The sequence below is a fragment of the Cetorhinus maximus genome, chromosome 22 (assembly GCF_964194155.1).
Source record: "Cetorhinus maximus chromosome 22, sCetMax3.hap1.1, whole genome shotgun sequence".
NCBI classification, from domain to species: Eukaryota; Metazoa; Chordata; class Chondrichthyes; order Lamniformes; family Cetorhinidae; genus Cetorhinus; species Cetorhinus maximus.
In genome coordinates, this window is record NC_135900.1 from 5,416,472 (window position 1) to 5,442,229 (window position 25,758).

Here is a 25,758-nt window from a genome sequence, read left to right on the forward strand (position 1 = left end):
TCAAACGTGGCCAAGGAAACCTCCTGTTGAACATCACTTGGAGGAAGCACTGAGGGTGGCAACGGTACTCTGAGTGTACTCTGGGTGGGGGACTTCAATGTTCATCACCAAGAGTGGCTCGTTAGCACCACTACTGACCGAGCTGGCTGAGTCCTAAATTACATAGCTGCTAGAGGGGTGGTGCCTGGGTGAGGGAACCAGCAAGAGGGGAAAACATATTTGACCTCATCCTCACCAACCTGCCTGCCACAGGTGCATCTGCCCATGACAGTATCGGTAGGAGTGACCACTGCATAGTCATTGCGGAGACAAAGTCCCACCTTCACATTGAGGATACCCTCCATCGTGTTGTGTGGCATTACCACTGTGCTAAATGAGATAAGTTTCGAACAGGTCTAGCAATTCATCCATGAGGTGCTGTGGGCCATCAGCAGCAACAGAATTGTACGTGTACACAATCTGTAACCTCATGGCCCGGCATATCCCCCACTCTACCATTACTATCAAGCCAGGGGATCAACCCTGGTTCAATGGAGAGTGCAGGAGGGCATGCACCAGGCATACCTAAAAACAAGGTGTAGACCTGGTGAAGCTATAACACAGGACTATTTGCGTGCCAAACACATACAGCAAGTGATAGACAGGGCTGAGCGATCCCACAACCAACCGATCAGATCTAAGCTCTGCAGTCCTGCCACATCCAGTCATGAATGGTGGTGGACAATTAAAGAACTCACTGGAGGAAGAGGCTCCACAAATATCCCCATCCTCAATGAGGGAGGAGCCCAGCACATCAGTGCAAAAGATGAGGCTGAAGCATTCGCAACAATCTTCAGCCAGAAGTGTCGAGTGGATGATCCATCTCGGCCTCCGGAGGTTCCCGGCATCACAGATGCCAGTCTTCAGCCAATTCGATTCACTCCACGTGACATCAAGAAACAGCTGAAGGCACTGGATACTGCAAAGACTATGGGCCCTGTCAATATTCCTGCAATAGTACTGAAGACTTGTGCTCCAGAACTTGCTGCACCCCTAGCCAAGCTGTTCTAGTACAACTACAACACTGGCACCTACCCGGCTATGTGGAAAATTGCCCAGGTGCGTCCTGTACACAAAATGCAGGACAAATCCAACCCAGCCAATTACCGCCCCATCAGTCTAATCTCGATCATCAGTAAAGTAATGGAAGGGATCATTAACAATGCTATCAAGTGGCACTTGCTTAGCAATAACCTGCTCACTGATGCCCAGTTTGGGTTCCGCCAGGGACACTCAGCTCCTGACCTCATTACAGCCTTGGTTCAAACATGGACAAAAGAGCTGAACTCCCGAGGTGAGGTGAGAGTGACTGCCCTTGACATCAAGGCCGCATTTGACCGAGTGTGGCATCAAGGGGCCCTAGCAAAACTCCTATGTCAATGGGAATCGGGGGAGGGTGGGGGGAAGTTCTCCGCTGGTTGGAGTCATACCCAGTGCAAAGGAAGATGGTTATGGTTGTGGTTGTTGGAGGTCAGTCATCTCAGCTGCAGGACATCACTGCAGGAGTTCCTCAAGGTAGTGTCCTCGGCCCAACCACCTTCAGCTGCTTCATGAATAACCTCCCTTCCATCATAAGGTCAGAATTGGGACGTTTGCTGATGATTGCACAATGTTCACCATTCACGACTCCTCAGATACTGAAGCAGTCCATGTCCAAATGCAGCAAGACCTGGACAATATCCAGGCTTGGGCTGACAAGTGACAAGTAACATTCGTGCCACACAAGTGACCATCTCCAACAAGAGAGAACCCTACCATCGCCCCTTGATGTTCAATGGCATTACCATCACTGAATCCCCCATTATCAGCCTACTGGGGGTTACCATTGACCAGAAACTGAACTGGACTAGCCATGTAAATACTGTGGCTACAAGAGCAGGTCAGAGGCTAGGAATCGCGCGATGAGTAACTCACCTCCTGACTCCCCAGAGCCTGTCCACCATCTACAAGGCACAAGTCAGGAGTGTGATGAAACACCCTCCACTTGCCTGGATGAGTGCAGCTCCCACAACATTGAAGAATATGGATACCATCCAGGGCAAAGTAGTCCACTTGATTGGCACCACATCCACAAACATGCACTCCCTCCACCACCAACGCACAGTCGTAGCAGTGTGTACCATCTACAAGATGCACTGCAGGAAGTCATCAAGGCTCCTTAGACAGCACCTTCCAAACCCACGACCACTACCACCTAGAAGGACAAGAGCAGCAGATAGTTGGGAATTCCACCACCTGGAAGTTTCCCCTCCCAGCCACTCACCATCCTTGGAAATATATCACTGTTCCTTCACTGTCGCTGGGTCAAAATTCTGGAACTCCGTTCCTAACAGCACTGTGGGTGTACCCACACTACAGGGACTGCAGCGGTTCAAGAAGGCAGCTCACCACTACCTTATCAAGGGCAACCAGGGATGGGTAATAAATGCTGTCTCAGGCAGTGAAGTCCACATTCCGTAAATGAATAAAAGACCGTGAAACTATCATCGATTGTCATAAAAACCCATCTGGTTCACTCATGCCCTTTAGGGAAGGAAATCTACCATCCTTACCTGGTCTGGCTTACATGTGACTCCAGGCCCACAGCAATGTGGTTGACTCTCCCCTGCCCTCATCCCATGAAAGACTAAAAACAAATGCATTGGAATAATTTTTAATACAATTTAAAGTTGTGCCTCTGTGATAGGGTCGTTTATTGTTGTTATTCATTTATATGTAACTTTTGGATGAGCAATGTATCCAAAATGAATTTCCATATAGACAATAAAGTGATATTGAATTGAAACAGGGTGATACTGCCAGTTTCCTACTGCTCATAGAATGGTTGAAGGAAGCCTGATATAAAACAGAAAGTGCTGGTCATCAGCATCTCCACAGATGCTGCTAGACCTGCTGAGCTTCCCCAGCTCTTAGTTCTGAGATCTCCTTATCTGGCTCGGTGTCGATATTAGCCTGATTATGCTCCTGTGAAGTACTCTGGGATGTTTTCTTACATCTGACATTATATAAATGCAGGATGTTGTTGTTGTTAGAATGGATACTGAGTGAATGGGAAAGCTCAGGTCAGTTGGCAGCCAGCACTGGAATCCACAGCAGTAGTGTATGAAATTGCGAAGTTGATGTTCCACTGCTGTTACCTGCTGTGTTCCTGAGAACCCACTGGTTTCCGCTCAACCTAAAGGCAATGAGTGGGAGTGTGTAATTCTGCAATACTGTCTGTAATCCTGACAAGTGCCGATGTGTGATGCAAAGCTTGTGCTGCTAAATTGTCATTTTGTTTATAATATAGCAGTCCATTTAAATGCAGTGATGTGCACGTGAAATGATGCTTGCTTCACTAACTGAATATTCATGGGGACTTGGCACAACGACCTTCTGAGAAAACGCTTTGCTGTCTGCTCACTGATGGTATTGCAGCTGGGCAGTTAAGTGGCAAATGAACGTTCAGCAGAGATAAATGTGAGGTCACACACTTTGATTGGATAAGAGGAAGCATTCCCTATATTTGGGAAAATATAACTGAATGGGGTAAAAGATCAAAGAGGTCCAGGGATACAGATGAACACATCATTAAAAGCAGCATCGCAGGTTAGCAAAACAATTCAAAATGCTGCTAAAGCACTGGGATTTATTACTGGGGGTATTAGAATTGAAAAGTAGTGCAGTTTTATTAAACTTGTATAGGACCTTGATCAGGTTGTTCTCACAGTACCGTGCACAGTCTGCTCTCCATTTATAAAAAGGACGTAGCGAACACAGGAGAAAGTACAAAATAGATTTACAAGAATGGTACCAGAGCTGAAAGATTGCAGCTTGTTTAATCGATGGATATCCATTTACTGAATCGGGTAGCAAAAGACATTCTGTGAATCACAACTGTTTTATTGTTAAACTATAGTTCAGAACAAATACCAGTTTTCACTCTTCACTTTGGGAACCTTTCCCTGTCCAGAAGCAAAAGCCCCCTTACTGGGGCAAAAACCCAGCTCTAAAGTACGGGTTTCAATGTACATCACCTGCTGTCAATTCACTCTGAAGCTTATCCTGGCTTAGCCTTAAAGGGACCTGCATTTCTAACATGGTCACAGCTTTGAGATAGATTGAATAGTTTAGGGATTTTTACTTTAGAAAGGAGATTTAGAGGTGACCTCGCAGAGGTCTTTAAAATTAGGAATGGGTTGGACAGGGTAGATGTGGAGAGGTAAACTGAGGAAGTCATATTCGACTTAAAGCCTTATCTCTGTTTCTTTCTCCACAGATACTGCCAGGTCTGCTGAGTATTTCCAGCACTTCTTGTTTTTAATTTCAGGTTTCCAATATCCGCAGTATTCTTTTATTGTAGATGTGGAGAAATCCTCCCATTTGTGGGAGAATTCAGAAGCAGGGGCCATCCAGAGCAGATGGTTACGAATAAACCCAACAGGAAAGTAAGGGAAATGTATTTTTGCCCAGAGAGTGGCTAGAACAGGGAACCCAAGAGAAAAAGGAAGAGAAGGATAAGCTGAAAAGCTGAGATGGAATGAGAGGAGACTCGTGTGGAGCGTAAACACCAGCACAGCCTAGTCGTGCCAAATGGGCTCTTTCTGTGCTGCATGTTCTGTGTAATAAGTTATTGATCTGAAGTGTAATTTTGGAATGTGCAAAGCTTCAGGAAGCTGGGCATTGGTGCATTTTCACTCACATCCTGCATACTAATCGAATAAATAATTTTTAAATGTCCTCCAGTTCCCATTTGAGTGATGAAAAGGATTGCAACAGCATGAAGAGTGGAGGACCCGTTACTCTGGTTTTAGATTTCATCCTGTCTTTGCTGCACCTACCCGAAGATGGAGGGGGATCGAACCTTGCGTATAGCTGGGCTGCTCTTGTCATTCTTCCTCATATCAGGTGAGAAAAGCCATTTTGAGGTATCTTAGCTTTGCAATCAACGGACCTCAATGAACGTGATCTCTACACACACATCTGGGCAGCCCAGTTATTGCCTGTCTTAAGTTCCCAGTCTGTGTTTAGTTAGATTGTGCTAAGTGGGAACACCAGACAATCCATATCCACCACTGTCACCTGTTCCAAACGAATATTTGACTCTGATCAAAGTTCCATCTTGTCTTGCATCCAGCAGATTATACCACTTAGGAACATAAGAATATACAAATTAGGACCAGGAGTAGACCTTTCAGCCCCTCGAGCCTACTCCACCGTTCAATCAGGTCATGGCTGATCTGATTGTGGCTTCAACTCCACATTCCGCCCACTCCTGATAACCTTAGATCCTTGACTAACAAGGGTGTTAGTCTACCTCTGCCTTAAAAATATTCATTGATCCTGCCCCTACCGCTCTCTGGGGAAGAGAGTGCCAAAGATTCATGACCATGTGAGAGAGAATTTTTTTTCTCATCTTCGTCTTAAATAGGAGATCCCTTATTTTTAAACTGTGTCCCCTAGTTCTGGTCTCTCCCATAAGGGGAAACATCCTTTCAACATCCACCCTGTCAAGTCCCCTCAGGATCTTATGTTTCAATAAGATCACCTCTCATTCTTCGAAACTCCAATGCCTACAGGTCCAACCCGTCCAATCTTTCCTCGTAAGATAACCGTCCCGTCCCAGATATCAGCCGAGTGAACCTCCTCTGAACTGCTTCTGGCACATTTATATCCTTCCTTAAATAAGGAGACCAAAACTGTACACAGTACTCCAGATGTGGTCTCACCAATGCCCTGTACAACAATAGCAAAAACGGCTCCACTTTTATATCCCATTCCTTTTGTAATAAGCAACAACATTCCATTTGCTTTCCTAATCGCTCAAGATTATATTAATTCTCAGCTTATAGTCTAAATGGTGCTATTTTAAAGGGGAGGGTGAGTTGCAAGAGCGGAAGGACCTGAGGGTGCATATTCACAGTGGCAGGACAGGTTGAGAAGGTGGTTAAGAACGTGTGAGGGATACTTTGCTTAGTAAGTCGGAGCATTCAGTGCAAGAACAAGAAAGCCATACTAACCCTCTGCAAACCTTCGGCTAGACCTCAGCTGGAGCATTGCGTCCAATTTTGTGCACCGCACTTCAGTAAGGATACCAAGGTCTTGAAGAGGGTGCTGAGGGAGGTTCACTGGGATCATACCAAGGATGGGGGAACGTTCAGTTTTAGGGAGAGACTGGAAAAGCTGGGATTATTCTCCCAAATGCAGAGAAGGTTAAGGGGATATTTAGTGCAGATGCCCAAAATCACGGGTCTTGTTGAGGGAGAAGCTGTTTCTTCTGGCGTGTGGGTTGGTAACCGGGGGGGGTCATAGATTTAAAACAATTGGCAGAAGAGCTAGAGGGGAAAGAATTTATTTTTCTCTCAGGCGGTTAAGATTCGCATTCTGCTGCCTAAAACAACGGTGGAATCAAATTCCACAGGAATTTTCAAAGGACAGTCGGATGTGTACTTGAGCAGGAATTTTCAGAGTTGCAGGGGGGGTGGGGGGTGGAAAAGCTGGGTGTGGGACTAAATTGGACATCTCCCTGCAAGAGCTAGCACGGGCATGATGGGCCAAATGGCTCCCAGAAGCAAAATACTGCAGATGCTGGGAATCTGAAATAAAAACTGAAAAAAAAAACACTGATGAAGGGCCATCGACCTGAGACGTTAACTCTCTTTCTCTCCACAGATGCTGCCTGACCTGCTGAGTGTTTCTAGCATTTTCTGTTTTTATTTCTGGTGGAGAGATTTTGTGAGGCCCACCTTGTCTCTGGGTCGCTTCTGTAACTGTGGACAGCCCACTAGCCTGGCTCTCGGCTCCTGGTGGCCCTGTTGTGACCTTTTGACCTACCCGGCCAGTCAGGAGTTATACTCCCAGCAGCGTAGTTCTCCGGGCCATAGGGGTACACGAGCCCTGCTGTGAAGGAATGGCGCAGAGCCCAGGGGGCATGGGATGTGCTTTCAGAAGCAGAAAGCCAGGTTAACTGGCTAGTCCAGTTGTGCTGTGAAGTGTGCAACTTGCGTTGTTCTCTTTCCGCATCTGGGGTGCGTTGCCTCACTTTCACTGTTTTGCTCCAACTTATCCAATTCATTTAATTTAACAACATCTACCACCTCCATTTTTCACGCAGGCCAATGAAAACTGAAAAAGTCTTGGTCCCAGTTCAGTCTTTTCTTAATTGGCTTCTGACTGCCCAGGAAGAAAGTGACTCCAGTAACGAAGGTCAGTAGTTTGCTGTTCCAGGGGAAGGCAAGTTTCATTTTATACTATTTCAACCATTTCCTTGCTAAAGCACTTTATTGGCTGCAAAGCTTTTTGGGAGTCCCGAGGTTTTGAAGAGCACAGTATAAATGCAAGTTCCTGTCTCTGCCCCTCTCCACCTCTCTCCTCCTCCCCCTCCCCCCCCTCTCCCCCTCCCCCCTCTCCCCTTCCCCCCTCTCCCCCTCCCCCTTTCTCCCCCCCTCACCCACCCTTTCCCCCCATCTCCCCCCCTTTCCCTCTCTCCCCCCTCCCCCTCTCCCTCCCTCTCCCTCCCCCTCTTCACCCCCCCCCCCCCCATCCATTCCCACCCCACTTGCACCCATTGCCCCCCCCCGGCTCGCCACCCGTTAACCCCAACCAACCCCCTGGCCCCGGCTCGGCGCCCGCTTCCATCGCTCCTGCTCGCTGTCCGTTTCTCTCTCAAACACCTCTGTGCTCCCTGCTCGCTTGTTCTGCCTCAGTTAGAAACTGATAAAATTCCAATTGATCCACCGAATGATCAACACTTGATAAGAAAATTTGAGGCAGAAACCTGAAGCCATATTAGATATAGTTAAGATGCTGTGAAGTCTTACAGCGTCACTCTGGATGGAATGTGCTAAGTTGGGCCCCCAGTGGCCTTGCTGATCTGTGCCTGCTTTGTGATCTTGACAGACGTGACTCTTTGGGCAAATTAGTCTTTATTTCTGGATGGGGTTGTCCATGACTGGGGCTTTGCTTCTTTTGATAGGATGGATGTACGTTGCCTGTCAAGCAGTCAGCACCCTTCTAAGTCTAACCGAGCCCTCGGACATTCTCAACTTCCTGCCTGTAGAACGTGTAAGGAATTTGATGAAGTAAGTATTTTTTATAACTGCTGCGACATGACTTGAAAATCTTAGAGCCACGAATTGCATTTTGCGGTTGAGAATTTATGGAGCCCATCAGCAAAGTGACTGATGAGAATGTGTAGCATCTGGCATTAAAACAGAAAGCACTGGAAAAAGCTCAGCAGGTCTGGTAGTGTCTGTGGAGAGAGAAGCTGAGTTAATGTTTCGAGTCCAATAGGATGATTCTCCTGAACTCGAAGCGTTAACTTGTTTCTCGCTCCGCAGATGCTGCCTGACCCCCGGAGCTTTTCCAGCCCCTTTTTATTTTCATTTCGGATCTGACGCATCCGCAGAATTTTGCTTGTATTTTGGTGTATAGTTACTGGTACCTTGCCTCTGCTCACGGGAGGCGAATGAAGTATTTGTACAACTTGACATTCCAAGTAAACACAATACTGGAGTTATGCATTACCCATGCAGTAATGAAGTGTTGGAACTACAGATTAAAGTGAGTTGCGCCTTGTAGCAGGACGTTATTTTGATTTTTTTTTTAAGTAAAAGTGCGATGCTTTTGACCTGTTCTGTTGCCTGCTGCTAGGTTTGATGAATCAGGCCCACCATTTTTAACAGTGGTTTCATTTTCTCAGAAACTCTCCGTCTAACCCCTCTGCTCTATTGCTGGGTGACCTGTACTACACTCGATTAGCTTTATGTGGCTATGATGATCTACTTTCGCAAGACTCCCTGCTTGACCTGTTCAAGGAATTGCGACCAAATCTTTCAACAGATGTTTCAAAGGTATTTAAATCTTCAATATTCTAGGGTGACTGTCCATGTTAGAACTGCCATTGTATTCGATACTCGTTTTTGCGTTCGTATAATTAAATTAATAGCCATTTACATCTCTGAAGGGCATCCAAAAGTACTTCATAGCCTTTGGATTCTTTTGAAGTACAGTCACTGTTAACAGGGAAGTCATGACGGGCAATTCTCACACAGCCATGTCCCACAAGCAGCATTTTGACAAAATGCCACTTTATTCTCGATTATTGTTGCTGGTTGAAGGTTAAATATGGGCCAAGATACCAGGGCGAAGCCTCCTGCTCTTTGAATCATGCCACGGAATCTTTTACATCCAACGAAAGGGCAGTCAGGTGCTTTTGGTTTAATATCTCATCAAAAGCACAGCATCTCTGACAAAGCAGCACTCCCTCAGTGCTGCAGTGGAGCATTAGCCTGATTAGTATCCAGATTCAGCTGATTATTTTCCATTCACAAAGCCACATGGATAAAGATTCTCTCATGTTGAAGTAGTGCGCTGTCACCCAACTTAAATGTTCACTCCCTCTTTCACTGCCGCACAGTGGCAGGATCGGGGACCGTCTACAAGGTGCACTGCAGCAACAGCACCTTCCAAACCCACGACCTCTACCGCCTAGAACACAAAGGGCAGCAGGTGCATGGGAACACCGCCACCTCCAATTCCCCCTCAAGCCACTCACCATCCTGACTTGGAAATATATCGGCCGTTCTTTCACTGTCGCTGGGTCAAAGTCCTAGGACTCCCTCCCTAACAGCGCTGTTGCCTGCAGCGGTTCAAGAAGGCGACTCACCACCACCTTCTAGATTTGGCACCAGCTGCCTTTGTGGGATTTGGACCTCTGTCCCTAGAACATTAGCCTGGGTTTCTGGATTATTAATCCAGTGACAATAGCATCGCAGCACCATTGCCCCCTATTCCTGACAGGTCTTCAGAGCTCCTGGTCTCGCCACCACCTTCTCAAGAGCAATTGGGGATGGGCAATAATCCCACGAGCGGGATGAGGTTTCCTTAGGCTGTTGACAAATTAAATAAAAACTTTCTTTTGAAATTAAAAACATGTCCCATCTCAGGTGACACAGTCACATGAGGGTGGGGGGGGGGGGCATGTTTAATTGAATTTTTATTGTATTTATTAATTTTTTTTCAAAAAACGCTTCAATCTCCTCGAGGCAGCTCTGTGCCTCAGGGAGGTTGAAGCGCTCTTTTGCGTGCATGAGCAAACTGCACGCCAGGCCCACTCCCTCTCCCCCCGCCCCCACCCGCATAGGTAGCGTAGCGCTACCGCTCACGATCCACACAGGGCCAGCCTCCATTGGCTCACCCGTGTGAAATCGCGGTGCGGAGCCGATCGTGAGCGGCAGCTTCTCAAGCGCTCCCGCCGAGTCCGCCCAACACAGGGAAAAATTCAGGCCCAGGTAAGGATGGCAAACGTTAGTGAACCCAGATGGGTTTTTAACCACAATCGGTGATAGTTTCATGGTCACCATTATAATTCCAGATTTATTCATTGAATTCAAGTTCCACCAGCTGCCGTGGTGGGATTGGAACCTGTTTCCCCAGATCAATTAGCCTGGGCCTCTGGATTACTCGTCTAGCAACGTTACCGTTATGCCACTGTTTTGCTGTGAAGAGTACAAACTCATAGAATGGTTGCACAATAGAGGAAGCCATTCGGCCCATCGTTCCCATACCGGCTCTGTCGTCTTTTCCCTCAAAAATCTTTTCTCTTCAGAGAAATACACAATTCCTTTTTGAAAGCCACAATTGAATCTGCTTCCACCACATTCCCGGGCAGATCCTAACTACTCCCTTTTTTTAAAAATAAAAGAAGTTTTTGCTTATGCTGCCTCTTTGCCAGTCACCTTAAGTCGGTGTCCTCTGGTTCTTGGCCTTTCCATCAATCTGAACAGTTTCTCAAGTTGTACCTGATGTTATAAGTAGAATTTTGCAAGCAATGTTATTCTGCAGCAGAAACTGAGAATTAGTTTTAGGCTAAGGGGTGGGTAGATTTAAATCAGAGATGAGGAGGAATTACTTTTCTCAAAGGGCCGTGAATCTGTGGAATTCACTACCTCAGAGTGCAGTGGATGCCGGGACGCTGAATAAATTTAAGGAGGAGAAAGACAGATTTTTAGTTAGTAACGGGTTGAGAGTTTATGGGGAGAGGGCGGGAAATTGGAGTTGAGGCTGAAATAAGATCTGCCACGATCGTATTGAATGGCGGGGCAGGCTCGAGGGGCTGAATTGCCTACTCCCGCTCCTAGTTCTTATGTTCTTTTGATGAATGTTGTGCCTTAAATGTTTTGGATTTATTTTATGATTGACTACCCTATTGGCTTTGTCTCGACGCAAGAACAGGTAAGTGGTTCTGTTTTAATCTATATTATTGCAAAAGGCATGTGCTTGTAATCAAATCAGCAAACTTGAAATAGTTTGTCCTGGGCTTAATAATTCTTGTTCAGCATGTAGACATTTTAGCTTGTGTAGGAACACATTCATTGGTACCTGCTCTGTTTTTCAGTTCTTGAGTGTTTAACTGTTCACTGTTTTTCTATAAAAATTTGTCTCTTTCTATGTAATAGGTGCGGCTACTAACGCTGAGGATCATGAATCATTTTGAAGTGCAGTTACAAAAAAGAGTTGAGGTATGGAATTTCCTGCATTTGCCCTGTCAAGAAGAGAATGGAAATTATTAGATACAAATAGAATGACATTAAAAAGTGCAGAATCGGGTCATTCGGGCCAACTGCTGTTTATACCCCAAGCAAGCCTCCTTCCAGCCCTCCTCATCTCATTCTATTAACATATCCTTTCATTCCTTTTTCCCTCAAGTGTTAGTCTGGCTTTGCCTTAAAAGTATCTGTACGATTTGCCTCAATTGCTCGCTTAGCTAGCACATTTCACATTCTGACAACTCTCTTAAGAAGTTTCTCCTAAACTCCTTATTGGATTTATTAGTGGCTATCTTATACTTACGCCCAATTGTAATATCCCCGCCAGTACTCTGGAAAACTACTGGGCATCAGAAATCTGTTTTAACATTGATACAGCACCTGTAGCACATATAGAAGTACCCATGCTGCTTCACGGAGATTAGAATAGGAGCTGAGCTCACGTGAGGAATTTGAAGGTGGTAACTCAGAGCAGAGCTGTAGAGGTGGCCTTCGAAAGTGGGGAGGCCGAGGTGATGTGCAGACTTGGCTCAGTCCTCATTTTAAGGTCCTATATTTTGTCCTTATTCTTGTCCACATTCACAATGGCGAGAATTTTATGTCTCGCGGGGGGTGACCCGATTGGGTGTAAAATCACACGAGATGACATCGGGCGAGCTTCCCCACGTCATCGTGCGATATTTCGCTTGGCTGTTGCGCACTGCAATTGAAAGCGTGCCTGCCGACAATTAAGCGGGCAATTAAGCCCATTAATGGCGCATTTGAACGTGACTTTTCGTAGCCCGTCCAGCATTAACGGTTGGCCAATCGGCCAGGCGGCCTTTACATTTTTCATGAAACCTCATCCAAGGTCGGGATGAAACCTCCGTTAGGAAATAAAATAAAAATAAATACCTGGGGACAGCATTTTTATGAGGCACGCTTTCAGTTGCTTGATTGTGCTGCATGAGCATTTTTTCCAGCTTTTTTTTAATGCTTTATCTTATCGTTTGCAGGTCTGCAGCTCCCTGAGTCAGCTGTCTGCCTTCAGGGTGCTCTCTCGCAGCGCTCGCCCGTGCCCGGGGTGACGCCGTTGCCTGCCCTCCTGCCCCCTGCCCTGGCAGCGCTGAGCTTTTCGGCACGCGTTTCTTGCTGGCTGGCCGTTAGTTGGCCAGCCAGCGTGAAGCCTGCACCTCACGGTCGGGGGCCTGTTTCCCAACCCCTCCCGGGCCCGCCGACCGAGGGAAAAATTCAGGTCAATGCAAACGGCCAATGTAAACAAGTCATGCAGTCATTGCGCCTTCACACCAGAGATGGCACTGTAGGTTAAAACATGTAACAAGTGAAGAGGATGCTCCGTAGAGTGCGCACCATCGCCACACTGTGTTAACTCAAAAGCTATTACAACCATGCAGCTCTTTCTTGAGGCTTTTCCCTGCCTGGTTGATGCTCTGTAACTGCAAAGCTGAATAAAATAAACAAATCATTTTATTAAGAGCTTCCATCTCACTGAGAAGGCTTCAGACCACTCCACATCTGGCATTTTTTTATTCTTTCATAAGATATGGGTATCACTGGCAAAGCCAGCGTTTGTTGCCCAGCCTTAATGCCCTTGAACTGAGTCGCTTGCTAGGCCATTTCAGAGGGCAATTGAGAGCCAACCACATTGTTGTGGGCCTGGAGTGGCATGTCGGTCAGACCAGGTAAGGATGGCAGATTTCCTCCCCTAAAAGGCATTAGTGAACCAGATGGGTTTTTATAATCGATGATAGTTGTCATGGTCACTATTACTGAGACCCTTTATATTCCAGATTTTTATTAATTGAATTAAAATGCCATTCGCTACCGTGTCCGCAGAGCATCTCCCTGGGTCTCTGGATTACCAGTCCTGTAACATGACCGCTACGCCACCATCTCCCTTTGTTCTGAAAACTCTGCTCACGTTTTGAGAGCTGTGACAAATTGCACCATAGCAGCTGAGACAATCTACAATGTTCCAAAACAAACAAATAACCCACAACATTCTTTAAAGAAAGTTAATTTACCGTATCTCCCAGTGGTAACAGATTCTTTTAAAAAAAACCTACAGGACCTGGATCCGGATTCACATCTTCACCAAAAACTATTCAGCCCTCCCTTGGGCTGTACCCTATCGTGTACCAAGTTTTATTGAAACCTGTCCATTAGCTTTTGAGGCATATTGTTTACAGACTAACAAACAGGGAATGAAAATGTTACCTTCACCCATCCTCAGTGGCAGAGGTAGTTAGTGTGACCCATTTACCTACATGGTTTCCTTTATAATTCTGCGGGTAGGGATTTAAAATGGAGAAAGATGAACAGAAATTGTGTTTAGACTTTAGATTTTGGAACGGTTTAACCAAAAGATTACCATCAAGGTACAAACTTTTCCAATGTTTGTATAGGATGAGAGTGATGGAGAGCTTCAGTCTGTGTTTGCCATCTTACTCCAAGCTGAACTCGTTCCTGCAACTGTTCATGACTACAGGGAGAAACTATTACACCTGAGGAAGCTGAGACATGATCTGGTACAGCCGTGTGTCCCTGACGGCCTGTATGATGAGGTAAGGAGTGGGGGCTGTTCTTTTATATTTGTGCATAAGTGTTAGGAAGGGGATGAAAACCAGTGGACTAAGCCCAGCAGGGTTCAAAGCCGGGCATAATTGTATTGCTTAAAATAATATTAGCATCTGCTTTAGTTAATCTATGAAGCTCGTTCTGTGCTGGTGTTTGAACATTTTTGACTGGAAACAGTGGAGATACAAAGCAGGGCTGCCAACATCTGGAAAGAGAAAAGACAGGACTAGTCTTGGATAAAAGTAAGCATCTTGAACCTGGATTCTTCAATGGATTATACCTGATGCATTTTCTTTCTTTATTGTTTCACGGGATGTGGGCATCACTGGCAAGGCCAGCATTTGTCGCCCATCCCGAATTGCCTTTGAAAGTCAGTGGATTGCTCACTCATTTCAACCACATTTGCTGTGGGTCTAGAGTCACATGTAGGCCAGACCAGGTAAGGACGGCAGATTTCCTCCCCTTCAGGACATTAGTGAACCCAGATGGGTTCATGAGACTTAGCTTTCAATTCCAGATTTATTAATTGAATTTAAATTCCACCAGCTGCTGTGGTGGGATTTGAACCCATCTTTGCAGAGGATTAGCCTGGGCCTCTGGATCACTTCGTTGTTTCCCTTTACTCATGCTGACTTGACATTTTGTACATTCCTAGCAATTTTCCACTCGCTGCTGCCTTTTTTTAAAGTTTTGGGTAGTTGTACAGGAAGAGTTCTACCATAATAACTTGTTAATCTTATTTTTGTGACATCGGGGATCATGACTCAATGTGTGTTAGAACAAAAACGGGAAATGCTGGAAAAACTCAGCAGGTCTGATGAGAGCCACACGGACTCGAAACGTGAACTCTGTTTCTCTCTCCACAGATGCTGTCGGACCTGCTGAGTTTTTCTAGCATTTTCTGTTCTTGTTTTAGATTTCCAGCGTCCACAGTATTTTGCTTTTATCTTATCGTGAAGCTGGAACAGTTCACTTTTCAGTTAAATGGCGAGTTGATTGAAGCTTACGCCCCAGCCTGTACGTCGTGAATATTTTGTTGCTGTGTTGGGTGCTCTGTTTACCAGTTTGTATGACTTTTTTCCAGGTTCCCCTTCAGTATTTGATAGGAATGCTCTATATAAACTTCAGTGCACTGTGGGACCCGGTGATAGAGCTAATTGTGTAAGTATTACATAAGTTACGATGCACTTGACAATGTCTTTCACGCTTAAACCCCTTCCCTCCGCCCCCTCCCCCCCACCCCAATAAATAGAAACAAAACTGAAAAATAATTAATCTCAAAGGCTGTATTTTTAGTAAAAGTTTGGATCCCCTCTTCAATGCTCGTCATCAGTAGGAGCTATGAAATAGGAATTTTAAAATAAACACTTGATTTTGCAGTTAATAGGATTAATTTGAAAGTTGCCACATTTTGTTCAATTTCTGTTTTATCTGAATCAGCGCTGTGTTTGTGTATATTGTTATTGAATTGTTACTGAATTCGATAGGAGATATCAAGTTTGATCAGCTGATTTTAACAGTATTCAATATAATCTAGTGTGTTATATTTGAACTTTAGATGATCCCAAAAGAAATTAATTGTAATCTTTCAGTATCCCGCGCTATCTTCTTTCCTCTTTCAGTTCACATGCGCGTGGAATGGAAAATAAAGCATTCTGGCGTGTTTATTATGAACATTTGGACCAGGCAACTCTCTTTGCAGGTAAACAAAACCAGGAGATTTTCTCTACTGCATCTAATGTATCGATTGATCTCCCGTTGCACTGGCCAGAGAAGTGTTGGCATTTTGTAAGGAAGAGGATCACCCCATAGAAGGAAAGACTTGCCTTTATATATATATATATATATATATAGTGCCTTTCACAGCCTCAGGCTGTCTAAAACGCTTTACAGTCAATGAAGTGCGACTGAAGTGCAGTCGCAGTTGTAATGTAGCGAATACGGCAGCCAATTTGTGCACAGCAAGATCCCATAAGCAACAATGTGGTAATGACCCAGATAATGAGTATAAAGTGATGGCTGAAGGATGAATATTGGTGAAGACACTGAGGAGAATTTCCTTGCTCTTCTTCAAAGTAGTACCATGGGATCATTTATGCAGATGAGGCCCTCGGTTTGACATCTCATCTGAAAGCCCGCTATCCCGTGTGCTAATCAGTATTATTTTTGGTGCAATGGTGAAACTGTCCCTTTCAGGCTGACAGTCTAATTGAGAAGACGATACTGGAAGAGTTTATTCAGAGGACAATTATTCAGCCTGGAGAAGAAGACTTCTGGTGGGGAAAAAAAGACCCGATATTTATTTAACACCCCCATGTCAAAAAGAACAAAAAACAAAGAACAAAGAAAAGTACAGCCCAGGAACAGGCCCTTCGGCCCTCCAAGCCTGCGCCGATCATATTTCCCATCAACTAAAACATTTTGCACTTCCGGGGTCCGTATCCCTCTATTCCCATCCTATTCATGGATTTGTCAAGCTGCCTCTTAAACACCACTATCGTACCTGCTTCCACCACCTCCGCTGGCAGCGAATTCCAGACACGCTATGTCCCCTAGTAATTGACTCTTCCACCCTGGGAAAAAGCTTCTGACTATCTACTCTGTCCATGCCCTTGGGACATTCCAAAATAGCCAGTGGTTGTTTTGTTTTGACCACTCTCAGTCAGAAAATTTGGATATTTAGCTCTGGTTGTAAGCTGTCACGGTCACTCAGAGTTGTTGCAGCTACTTGTAAGTTTGGCCTGGTGTCACATGTAGACCAGACCAGGTAAGGACAGCAGATTTCCACATGAGTGAACCAGATGAGTTTTTAATGACAATCTCCTCATTTCATGGTCACCGTTACTGAGACTAGCTTTTAATTCCAGATTTATTAATTTTCTTAACGCTTTCTCATTTTCAAAAAAAAAAGTGGCCACCCTTGAAAATTCCGCCTCTTTGAAGTGTGATAGGCGGAGTGGAACAGGTGTACTCTGGGTGCAAGACCGCATCTAACTGCCTGTACTTTTTACTCTTTGGAATGTGAGGCTTGCTGGCAAGGCCGGCATTTATTGCCCTTGAGAAGATACTGCTAAGTTGCCTTCTCGAACCGTGGCAGACCATGTGGCTTAGGGACACCCACACTGCTGTTACTCAACTGCTCTGTAGTGGTTTGGTGCAACTGAGTGGCTCGCTCGGCCATTTCAGAGGGCAGTTAAGAGTCGACCACATGGCTGTGGGTCTGGAGTCACATGTAGGCCAGGCCAGTTAAATATGACAGATTTCCTCCCCTAAAGGATAATAGTGAACCAGATGGGTTTTTAATGACAATCTGATTGTTTTATCGTCATGAGACTAGCTTTTAATTCCAGGTTATTAATTGAACTCCAATTTCACCAGTTGCCAGGGTGGGATTTGCACACGTGTCCCCAGAACGTTAACCTGGGCCTCTGAATTACTAGTCCAGTGACATTATCTAGTTACATATCTTAAGTGAAGCAATTGTAATTTAATATCTATACAGTTGGAGTGATCTATAGATGTTCTTAACTTTTGAATCCATAATTTTCCTTAAGTTCCTATTAATTATTGATAGTGTTGGATGTCTAACATTCCAATGTAAATGTTTTAAATTTGTATTTAATATTAACTACATTTTTTTAAAGAGAGAGAATTAAGATATGAATTGGGAGAGTCCCTGAAGGAAGTGGCCACAGCGAGTACTGAGAATATTCCGACAGCTATTATCAGAAGACTGTACCAGGATAAACTTCAGTTGACAACTAAATCCAGCGAGAGAACGGATCGCACCAACTTCCGTTTCCTGCTTTGGAAGGCAATGGGTGACTTCGCTGACAGAGTAGAGCCTCGGTCCAGGGAGCTCTCTCCTTTGCTTCTAAGGTTTATTAAGTAAGTCGAGAAAAAGCTTTACACAGAATTGTCACAGTGCAGAAGGAGGCCGTTTGGCCCATCACATCTTCACCGGCTCTCCGACGGAGCAATTCACCCAGTGCCATCCTCCCGCCTTCTCCCCGTAACCCTGCACATAAACTGTTATTTGAAAAGGAACTAATTCCCCTTTGAACGCCTCGATTGAACCTGCTTCCACCACACTCTTGAGGCAGTGTATTCCAGACCTTGACCACTTGCTGCGTGAAAAAGTTTTTCTCGTATCGCTTTTGCTAATTACTTTAAACCTGTGCCCCCTTGTTCTTGACCCTTTCATGAGTGGGAACAGTTTCTTACTATCTACTGTTCCGACCCCTCATGATATTGAATACCTCTCTCAGATCTCCTCTTGGCTCCTGTTCTCCAAGGAGAACAATCCCAACTTCTCCAGTCCAGCTTTATAACTGAAGTTCCTCATCCCTGCAACTATTCTCGTGAATCTGCTCTGCACTCTCTTCAACGCCTTCACAATACTCCTAAAGTGTGGCACCCAGAACTCGACGCAATACCTAGCTGAAGCTGAACTCGTGTCTTGTACATGTTTAACGTAACCTCCGTCTCAACGCAATTGGCATAGTGCCAGTAGAAGTATTTTTCAGAGATATTGAGAGCCATGAGTAGCCCAGCCTGTTTGTAGCTGTGGAGAATGCGAGCAGAGCATGATTGACCAATATCTGTTACTGGACCTGTAAGGCAGAGGTTGGGCGGGGGTCAATCATTTGTGAACCATTAAAGATGATGAATTGTTTCCAAGTCCAAACTGCTCGGTAGTTTCCTGCATGGAAGGAAATGTGCTGTCCATCCCTTGCCTGGCCTGCGTGTGACTCCAGTCTCCCGTTACAGGGTTGATGCCTAATGGCCTCAGGGCAACTAGGGATGGGCAATAAATGCCATCTTGTTAAACGCCACGTGCTAAGAATAAACACTTAAAAGATGAGCAATGTTTAATGTTGGCAACATTGGGCATTCAGTTTGCTGTTTTAAAGAAACAAGGTGGAGCAGGATTACTAGATCATTGGCAGTGCTGCGCAATAGAAATCACTGATTATTCACAGGTCAGACTGTGGTGGTACCGTTTTATCCACTTAGACTAATTTTAGTAGAAAATGCCACGCACAATCCAGCGAAATATTTTTCATGTGTCTCTTTACTTAATAACTCCCTCCAGTCAGTAATCAAGGAGGTAAAACACTCAACAATCAAAAAAAACAATTGCACGCTTTGCTTTCCATCTCATCATTTTACCAACAAATAATGAAAAGCAACAGGCTCTCACACACATGCCATGTGAGAAGGCATTGATCAGGTGATCAATGACAGTATCTATTACTCATCTTTATTTGCTAATCAGAAATGCATGTAGTCACATCTGGATTCCCAGTTAGCCACATGTGGCTAGTGACTAACTTATGGGACAACAATGATTTCGAAGGAAGATTTTTGGCAATTTTCTTTGAGTGAGCGGCAATTTCTTTAAGTGCGAGGCCCCTTTAACTATTTAAAGGGGCTGACTTGTGCGTGGGACTTGTGGGTTGCTGCACAGCTTAGAGGGAATGTTGCCAGCAAATGACCTGTCTCTCTGCTTCATTTAGCAATGAATATTACCCAGCGGATTTACTGGTAGCTCCGGCTGAGAACATCAGGAAGAAGCAGCACGCTGAAGAGAAGGCGACAGCTGCGGAACCGCAGGATGGGTGCGTTGCCGTTGACTATGAGGTTGCAGATCCTGAAGAACTCGGGTTTGCTGTGGGGAAGAGGCCCAGAAGGGCGGCTGTAAAGTAAGTACATTGAAGTACTTTCCCTCAACTTGAACTCATCCAAATCTCTGTTTGCCCTTGGTGAGTTATAAATTAACTGGATGTTTAATTATATTCATGTGGTGGGCGTTAACTGGAGACTCAATTGTACCCTTTATATAAAAGAGCACTCTGGTGGTTGGGTTTGGAGGTACATGCTGTAATTTGCATCTCTGTAAATAAAAAGATTTCACTTTTATTTTATTTTTTATTTTATTAAAGTGCACCAAGGCTCCAATTCAACTTTTTGGGCCTCCAGGACATCCCCAAGTGCTTTGTAGCAAACTAAGAACTTTTGAATGTCTCATAGGAAATCAAGCAGCCAATAAGACCATAAGACATAAAGGAGCAGAAATTAGGCCATTCGGCCCATCCAGTCTGCTCCGCCATTCAATCATGGCTGATAAGTTTCTCAACCCCATTCTCCCGCCTTCTCCCCGTAACCTTTGACCCCTTTACCAATCAAGATAAGAACACAATTAAATCCCAATAAGATGGTTAACTGAGTAATCCATTTTGGTGGTGTTCGTTGAGGAATGACACCAATCCAGTTGCATTTTTAAAAAATGTATTTTTTTTTTAAAAATTCATTGACGGGATTTACGTGATCTGAAATGTGCTGCTTGAAAGGGGTGGTGGAAGCAGATTCAATAGTAATATTCAAAAATGAGTTGGGTAAATATTTGTAGTGTTGTGTTACAGTTCTCGGAGTTCGTGTTGCCTTGGCAACATATTCTTTTGCATGCATGTTATAGCCTGGAGCTGTGAATAGTGATGGTAGAGGCTGCAGCATTTTTTCCAACACCGTGGCTGACCAGGAATCTCTCCCTCTCTTTACCGCCTGCCATTGCTGTGTGTGTTGGAAGGATGTGCAGGTTGTTAATCAACCTCCATCTGTTATAAACCACCTTTGATAACCATCAGGTCCTGGGGTGGAACTGGAGCTCAGCTCAGTGGCAGGTACGCCACCCACTGCACCACAAGATCACAGATAAATACTTACACAGTAAGAATTTGCAGGGCCACGGGGTAAGAGCAGGGGAGTAGCATTAATTAGATAGCTGTACCAGAGAGCCGGCACAGGCACAGGCACAGTGGACTGAATGCTCTCCATCTGTGCTGTATCGTTCTATGAACATATCTTGGTGTTGAAAAGTTACGGACAAGGATGTCCAGCTGGGAACTTGGCTGAAATGCAAATGGAGGTTGCTGGTGTTTTGCTGAAATACTTTGCTTGTCATTTGCGCTTCAAGAATAATAATATTCAGCAGTTTTGGCACTTTTATCTATTTGAAGCTCTGCCGATAACAGTCCCTTTTGTGGCATACAGCTCTTTGAAAAAAATCTCTTAGAAATCACATTCAAGTATGTCACTTCTTGTAGTACTGGAACTGGAAAAGGAAATTGTCTGCTCGCTTTTGTTACACTCTTTATTTTAATTATTCTTTCGCGGGATGCGGGCGTCGCTGACCAGGCCAGCATTCATTGCCCATTCCTAATTGCCCTTGAGAAGGTGGTGGTGAGCTGCCTTGAACCGCTGTAGTCCCACAGGTACACCCACAGTGCTGTTAGGGAGGGAGTTCCAGGATTTTGATGCAGCCACAAAGAAGGAACGGCCGATATATTTCCAAGTCAGGATGGTGTTTGGCTTAGAAGGGAACTTGCAGGTGGCGTTCCCATGCCTCTGCTGCCCTTGTCCTTCTAGATGGTAGATGTTGTGGGTTTGGAAGGTGCTGTCTAAGGAATATTGGTGAGTTGCTGCAGTGCAGCAACTGTTTGGATCATGATGTTTGATTCAAATAACTGGGCTACAGCAATTAGCACGACCAGTTGGGCTGAAAAGCCTGTTTCTGAGTTTTAAATACTGTGTAATTCTATGGATATAAATAAATGCTTTTAAAAAAAAAAAATGATAGTGCTTTACTTTGTCCAGCCTTCGCCAAAAATTATATAGGCTGGCAGCCAAGTTATTATCACTTGTTGGGCCTGCTGTAAGCGTGTATTTACACTGCATGTCTTTCGCTGGTAATCATTTGGGTTTCAGCCTGGCAGGCTGTGTGTGAGCCTGAAGTTCTGCTGCTTTAATGAGCTCCTGGCCACTTGTACACACGACACAGAATGTCTCTCCCACCAGCTGAACGTTAAACCCATGAACAGTTTGTTGACTGCAATGTCCCCACACTGCCAACATTTTAATTAGTTGTAGACCATGGTGAATTGTGTGCTGCGCGTCCAAGGGACCCACTTGGCACTTCATGTGCTCACTGGGCCTCTGGAATACTAGCCCAGTGACAATACCGCTATACCACTGCCTCCCCTCTGAAGTGTCGGCCCAGATTATGCACTTACTGTGGAGCTTGAACCTGCAGCTTTGGTGACTGAGGGAAGAGTAGTACTAATTGAGTCAAGCAGCACACTTTGATGGGTAAAATGTCTGTTCTATAAATCAAAAGATGATCCACTGAAGCATTTTAATCCTTCACATGATGTATTTGTGGTATCAGTACAGAGACCTAGCAACCATGTCCTTTTGGTAAAGGAATGCGGGTTATTCTTTAAGGTTATCCAGCCCTCCACTCCTTTGCACAGTTTTAACATGAATTTTCCCTGATTTATTTCACGTTCTGCAAATTTCAACGTGATTTATGTTATTACAGGCAATTGATTGCTCACCTGAAAGTTTTCTCGAAGTTTACCAACCCAAGATCGCTCTACCTGGAACCCAAGCTGAAGGAATTATACACACAGGTATTAATCAAGTATCTGGCTCAGAACACACGTGGTATCTCTCGCTCTCGCTCCCTCTTTTCTCTCCCTTCCTGCAGTTAAACGTGTCTTTTAAACTGTTCTTTTCCTCCCATTTTAGTTGCTGGGACATCATTACCAGGATGTACAGAAGATGGCCTTGGAATGTCTGCTCACTTACAAACACCCACACATGCTGCCTTACAGGTAGTGTTAATCTGTCCCAGACCTTTTTAATAAACCTTTATTAAAGGATTTAATTATTTATCCAGTACTAATTAATTCCCCGTAATGTTGTTTACTGTCAGGGATTGTCGGAAGGTCAGTCCTGCAATTGTCCTTCCGTGTGTTCTGCTTCCCAGTTTTTCTGTCTGTCAGCTTATTTTGCCAGTCTGTCTCCCTCACTCTCTCCCGCTCACTCAATCTGCGTGTGCTGCCCCATCTCTTGGTCACCCTGTGGTTTCGGTCTCTCTTTGTCTATGTGTGTCTCCCCCTCTTTGCCTTTCTGAATCTCTTATTACAATCCCTGTGGAGACTAATGGTATGAAAGGACAGAACTCTCCAATTGACCCCAACAAAAAAAAACCTGATGGACAAGATTTCAGTTTTTAAAACTTTTACTGTAACAATCAAACCAAAATCAACATAAATTGAGCATGAATAAACGCCAAATTATATTCAGTAGAAACTATAAATTACACTTCAAGTAGCCGATACAGCAAAGATAGATCTCACAAGACTTCTCCGGTTGTTGCTTCATATGTGGCATTAATCTGAGCCACGAAGCCTCACAAAACTCTGTTATTCCCAGGTGGAGATTCAGTTCCTTTATTCATGTAGAAGTTAGGCCTGAAGTCCCATTCGACAGTAGCTTTACTAACCTCCCCCCTCAGATTCCACGGGTACAATATCAAGCAAAGGCACACTTTTCTAGATCCCCTCACAGGATCCCAAGATCAGCTGATTCAGTCGTCTTATCCGGCTGTGCCCCAACTTTCCATCTTAGCTCTTTTAAACTCGCAGCTTCTCTTGTACCATTGAACAGTTCTCCTTCGGCCGAAAAAGCTGAATCTCTCAAGGGTATCTGCCTTTTCTGACCACTGGCTGAAATTTGACCTTTCAGCCTGGTGTTTTTGTTTTCCAATCGGCTTCCATTTCCCTAGCAACCTAAACCGCAGGTTGATTTTTCAGAAGTCTGATGCCATAGCCAGGAATTCCAGTTAGCTACCCCCTCCCAGAATCCTTGAGACTTGGGGCAGAATTTTGCCGTCGGCGAGCAGGGGGCGGGACCCGCTCGCCGACGCGTAAAATGACGCTGGATGATGTCAGGTGGAACCCCCGATGTCATTCCGGTCCATTTAAATTTTCAGGAAGTCGGGCCCGCAGCAAAATCAGCTCCGGGCCCGCCAACCTGTCAATGGCCAATTGAGGCCATTGACAGGATCATTTATACAATTAAAGGACCTGCCCATCCAACCTTAAGGTTGGCGGGTCGGCCAGGAGCCCCGGTGGGGAATAGAGAAAACATGAAACCTCACCCACTGGCGGGATGAGGTTTCATGTAGGGCTGTAAAAAGTTTAATAAAGCTAATCTGTAAATTATGAACATGTCCCATCTCATTGTCACATGAGGGGGACATGTTAGGGAAATTTTTTTTTCTATTTTTCGTCTTTTTCACAGTGTTAAGCGATCTCCCTGAGGCTGCACTTAGCCTCAGCGAGATGTGCGCTTTATCGTGCGCATGCGCGAAAGAGTGCATGCTTACTTTTGGGGAATCCGCCCCCCCCCCCCCCCCCCGCCTGCACAGGGAGCACATAGCGCTTCCCGCCGGACATCACGCTGGGCGGGCCTTAATTGGCCCACCCACGGAAAATGGCGGCAGTGTCCGCTTCTCCGGCGGGGATCGGCTCCCTGCCCGCTGGGGGTTGGGTAGGGCCCGCCCGCCCGACAGGCAGAAAATTCTGCCCTTGGTTTCTATTTCACTTACGGACTGTCTCAAAGAAAACACAGGCTTTGAAACCAGAGTCAGTGCAGAAAACAGCTTGCAAACTGCCGATTTCAGCACGGTCTCTCTTGCTATGTGTGTGTCTACACATTTGTATTCTTCCTCACACTATGTCTTGTACCTCGTGTCTTTGCGGGGTGGTGGGGGTTAGTGAGGAGGGGGAAAGCAGCAGAATACTGGGAGGCAGAAAATTGTAGACACTAAGCACAAAATTCAGAGAGATGTTTGAGCCGTAGCAGAGGATATCAGTAGAGAATACTCATATATTGTAAGAACGTCAGAAATAAGGGCTGTGGGGCTCCACAAGCCTGCTGCAACATTCAATAAGATTACGTCTGATCATCCAACCTGGTTTGGCCTACATGTGATTCCATACCCACACAATCTGGTTGACTTTTAACTACCCCCTGAAATGCCCTAGGAAGCTGCTCAGCTGCATTCAAGAACATACATACTTACATACGAATTCAGAGCAGGAGTAGGCCATTCGGCCCCTCGAGCCTGCTCCGCCATTCAATAAGATCATGGCTGATCTGATTGTAACCTCAATTCCACATTCCACCTACCTGCAATAACCTTTCACCCCTTATTGCTTATTAAGAATCTATCTAGCTCTGCCTTAAAAATATTCCAAGACTCTGCTTCCACTGCCTTTTGAGGAAGAGAGTTCCAAGGACTCTCAACCCTCAGAAAAAATTTCTCCTCATCTCTGTCCTAAATGGGCAACCCTTTATTTTTAAAAGTGGCCCCTGGTTCTAGATTCTCCCACATGAGGAAATATCCTCTCCCCATCGACTCTGTCAAGACCCCTCAAGATATTCTATGCTTCAACGAGTTGCCTCTTACTCTTTTAAACTCCAGAGGACACAAGTCTAGCCTGACCAGCCTTTCCTCATAACACAAACTGCCCTGTCCAAGTATTAGCATAATAAACCTTCTCTGAACATCCTCACATCCTTTCTTAAATATAGAGACCAAAACTGTACACAGTACGCCAGATGTGGTCTCACTAATGCCCTGTCTAACTGAAGCATAACCTCCAGACTTTTATGTTCAATTTCCATTGTAATAAATGATAACATTCTATTGGCTTTCCTAACTACTTGCTATAACTGCATACCAGCCTTATGCAATTAATGC

The 25,758-nt window shown here is 45.1% G+C and overlaps 1 protein-coding gene across 3 annotated transcripts in view; it reads left to right on the forward strand.

The window, feature by feature from the left end:
• utp20 (UTP20 small subunit processome component) overlaps positions 1–25,758 on the forward strand; it is a 126,460-nt gene that overhangs the window by 28,028 nt on the left and 72,674 nt on the right. For all 3 annotated transcript variants that reach the window (XM_078567673.1, XM_078567674.1, XM_078567675.1), the window contains 12 exons: positions 4,765–4,926; positions 7,133–7,224; positions 7,994–8,099; positions 8,720–8,870; positions 11,478–11,540; positions 13,973–14,131; positions 15,229–15,305; positions 15,767–15,846; positions 17,789–18,032; positions 19,664–19,849; positions 22,525–22,615; positions 22,734–22,819. In XM_078567673.1, coding sequence (XP_078423799.1) covers positions 4,765–4,926; positions 7,133–7,224; positions 7,994–8,099; positions 8,720–8,870; positions 11,478–11,540; positions 13,973–14,131; positions 15,229–15,305; positions 15,767–15,846; positions 17,789–18,032; positions 19,664–19,849; positions 22,525–22,615; positions 22,734–22,819 — 1,497 coding nt within the window. The remainder of the gene's footprint in view (positions 1–4,764; positions 4,927–7,132; positions 7,225–7,993; positions 8,100–8,719; positions 8,871–11,477; positions 11,541–13,972; positions 14,132–15,228; positions 15,306–15,766; positions 15,847–17,788; positions 18,033–19,663; positions 19,850–22,524; positions 22,616–22,733; positions 22,820–25,758) is intronic.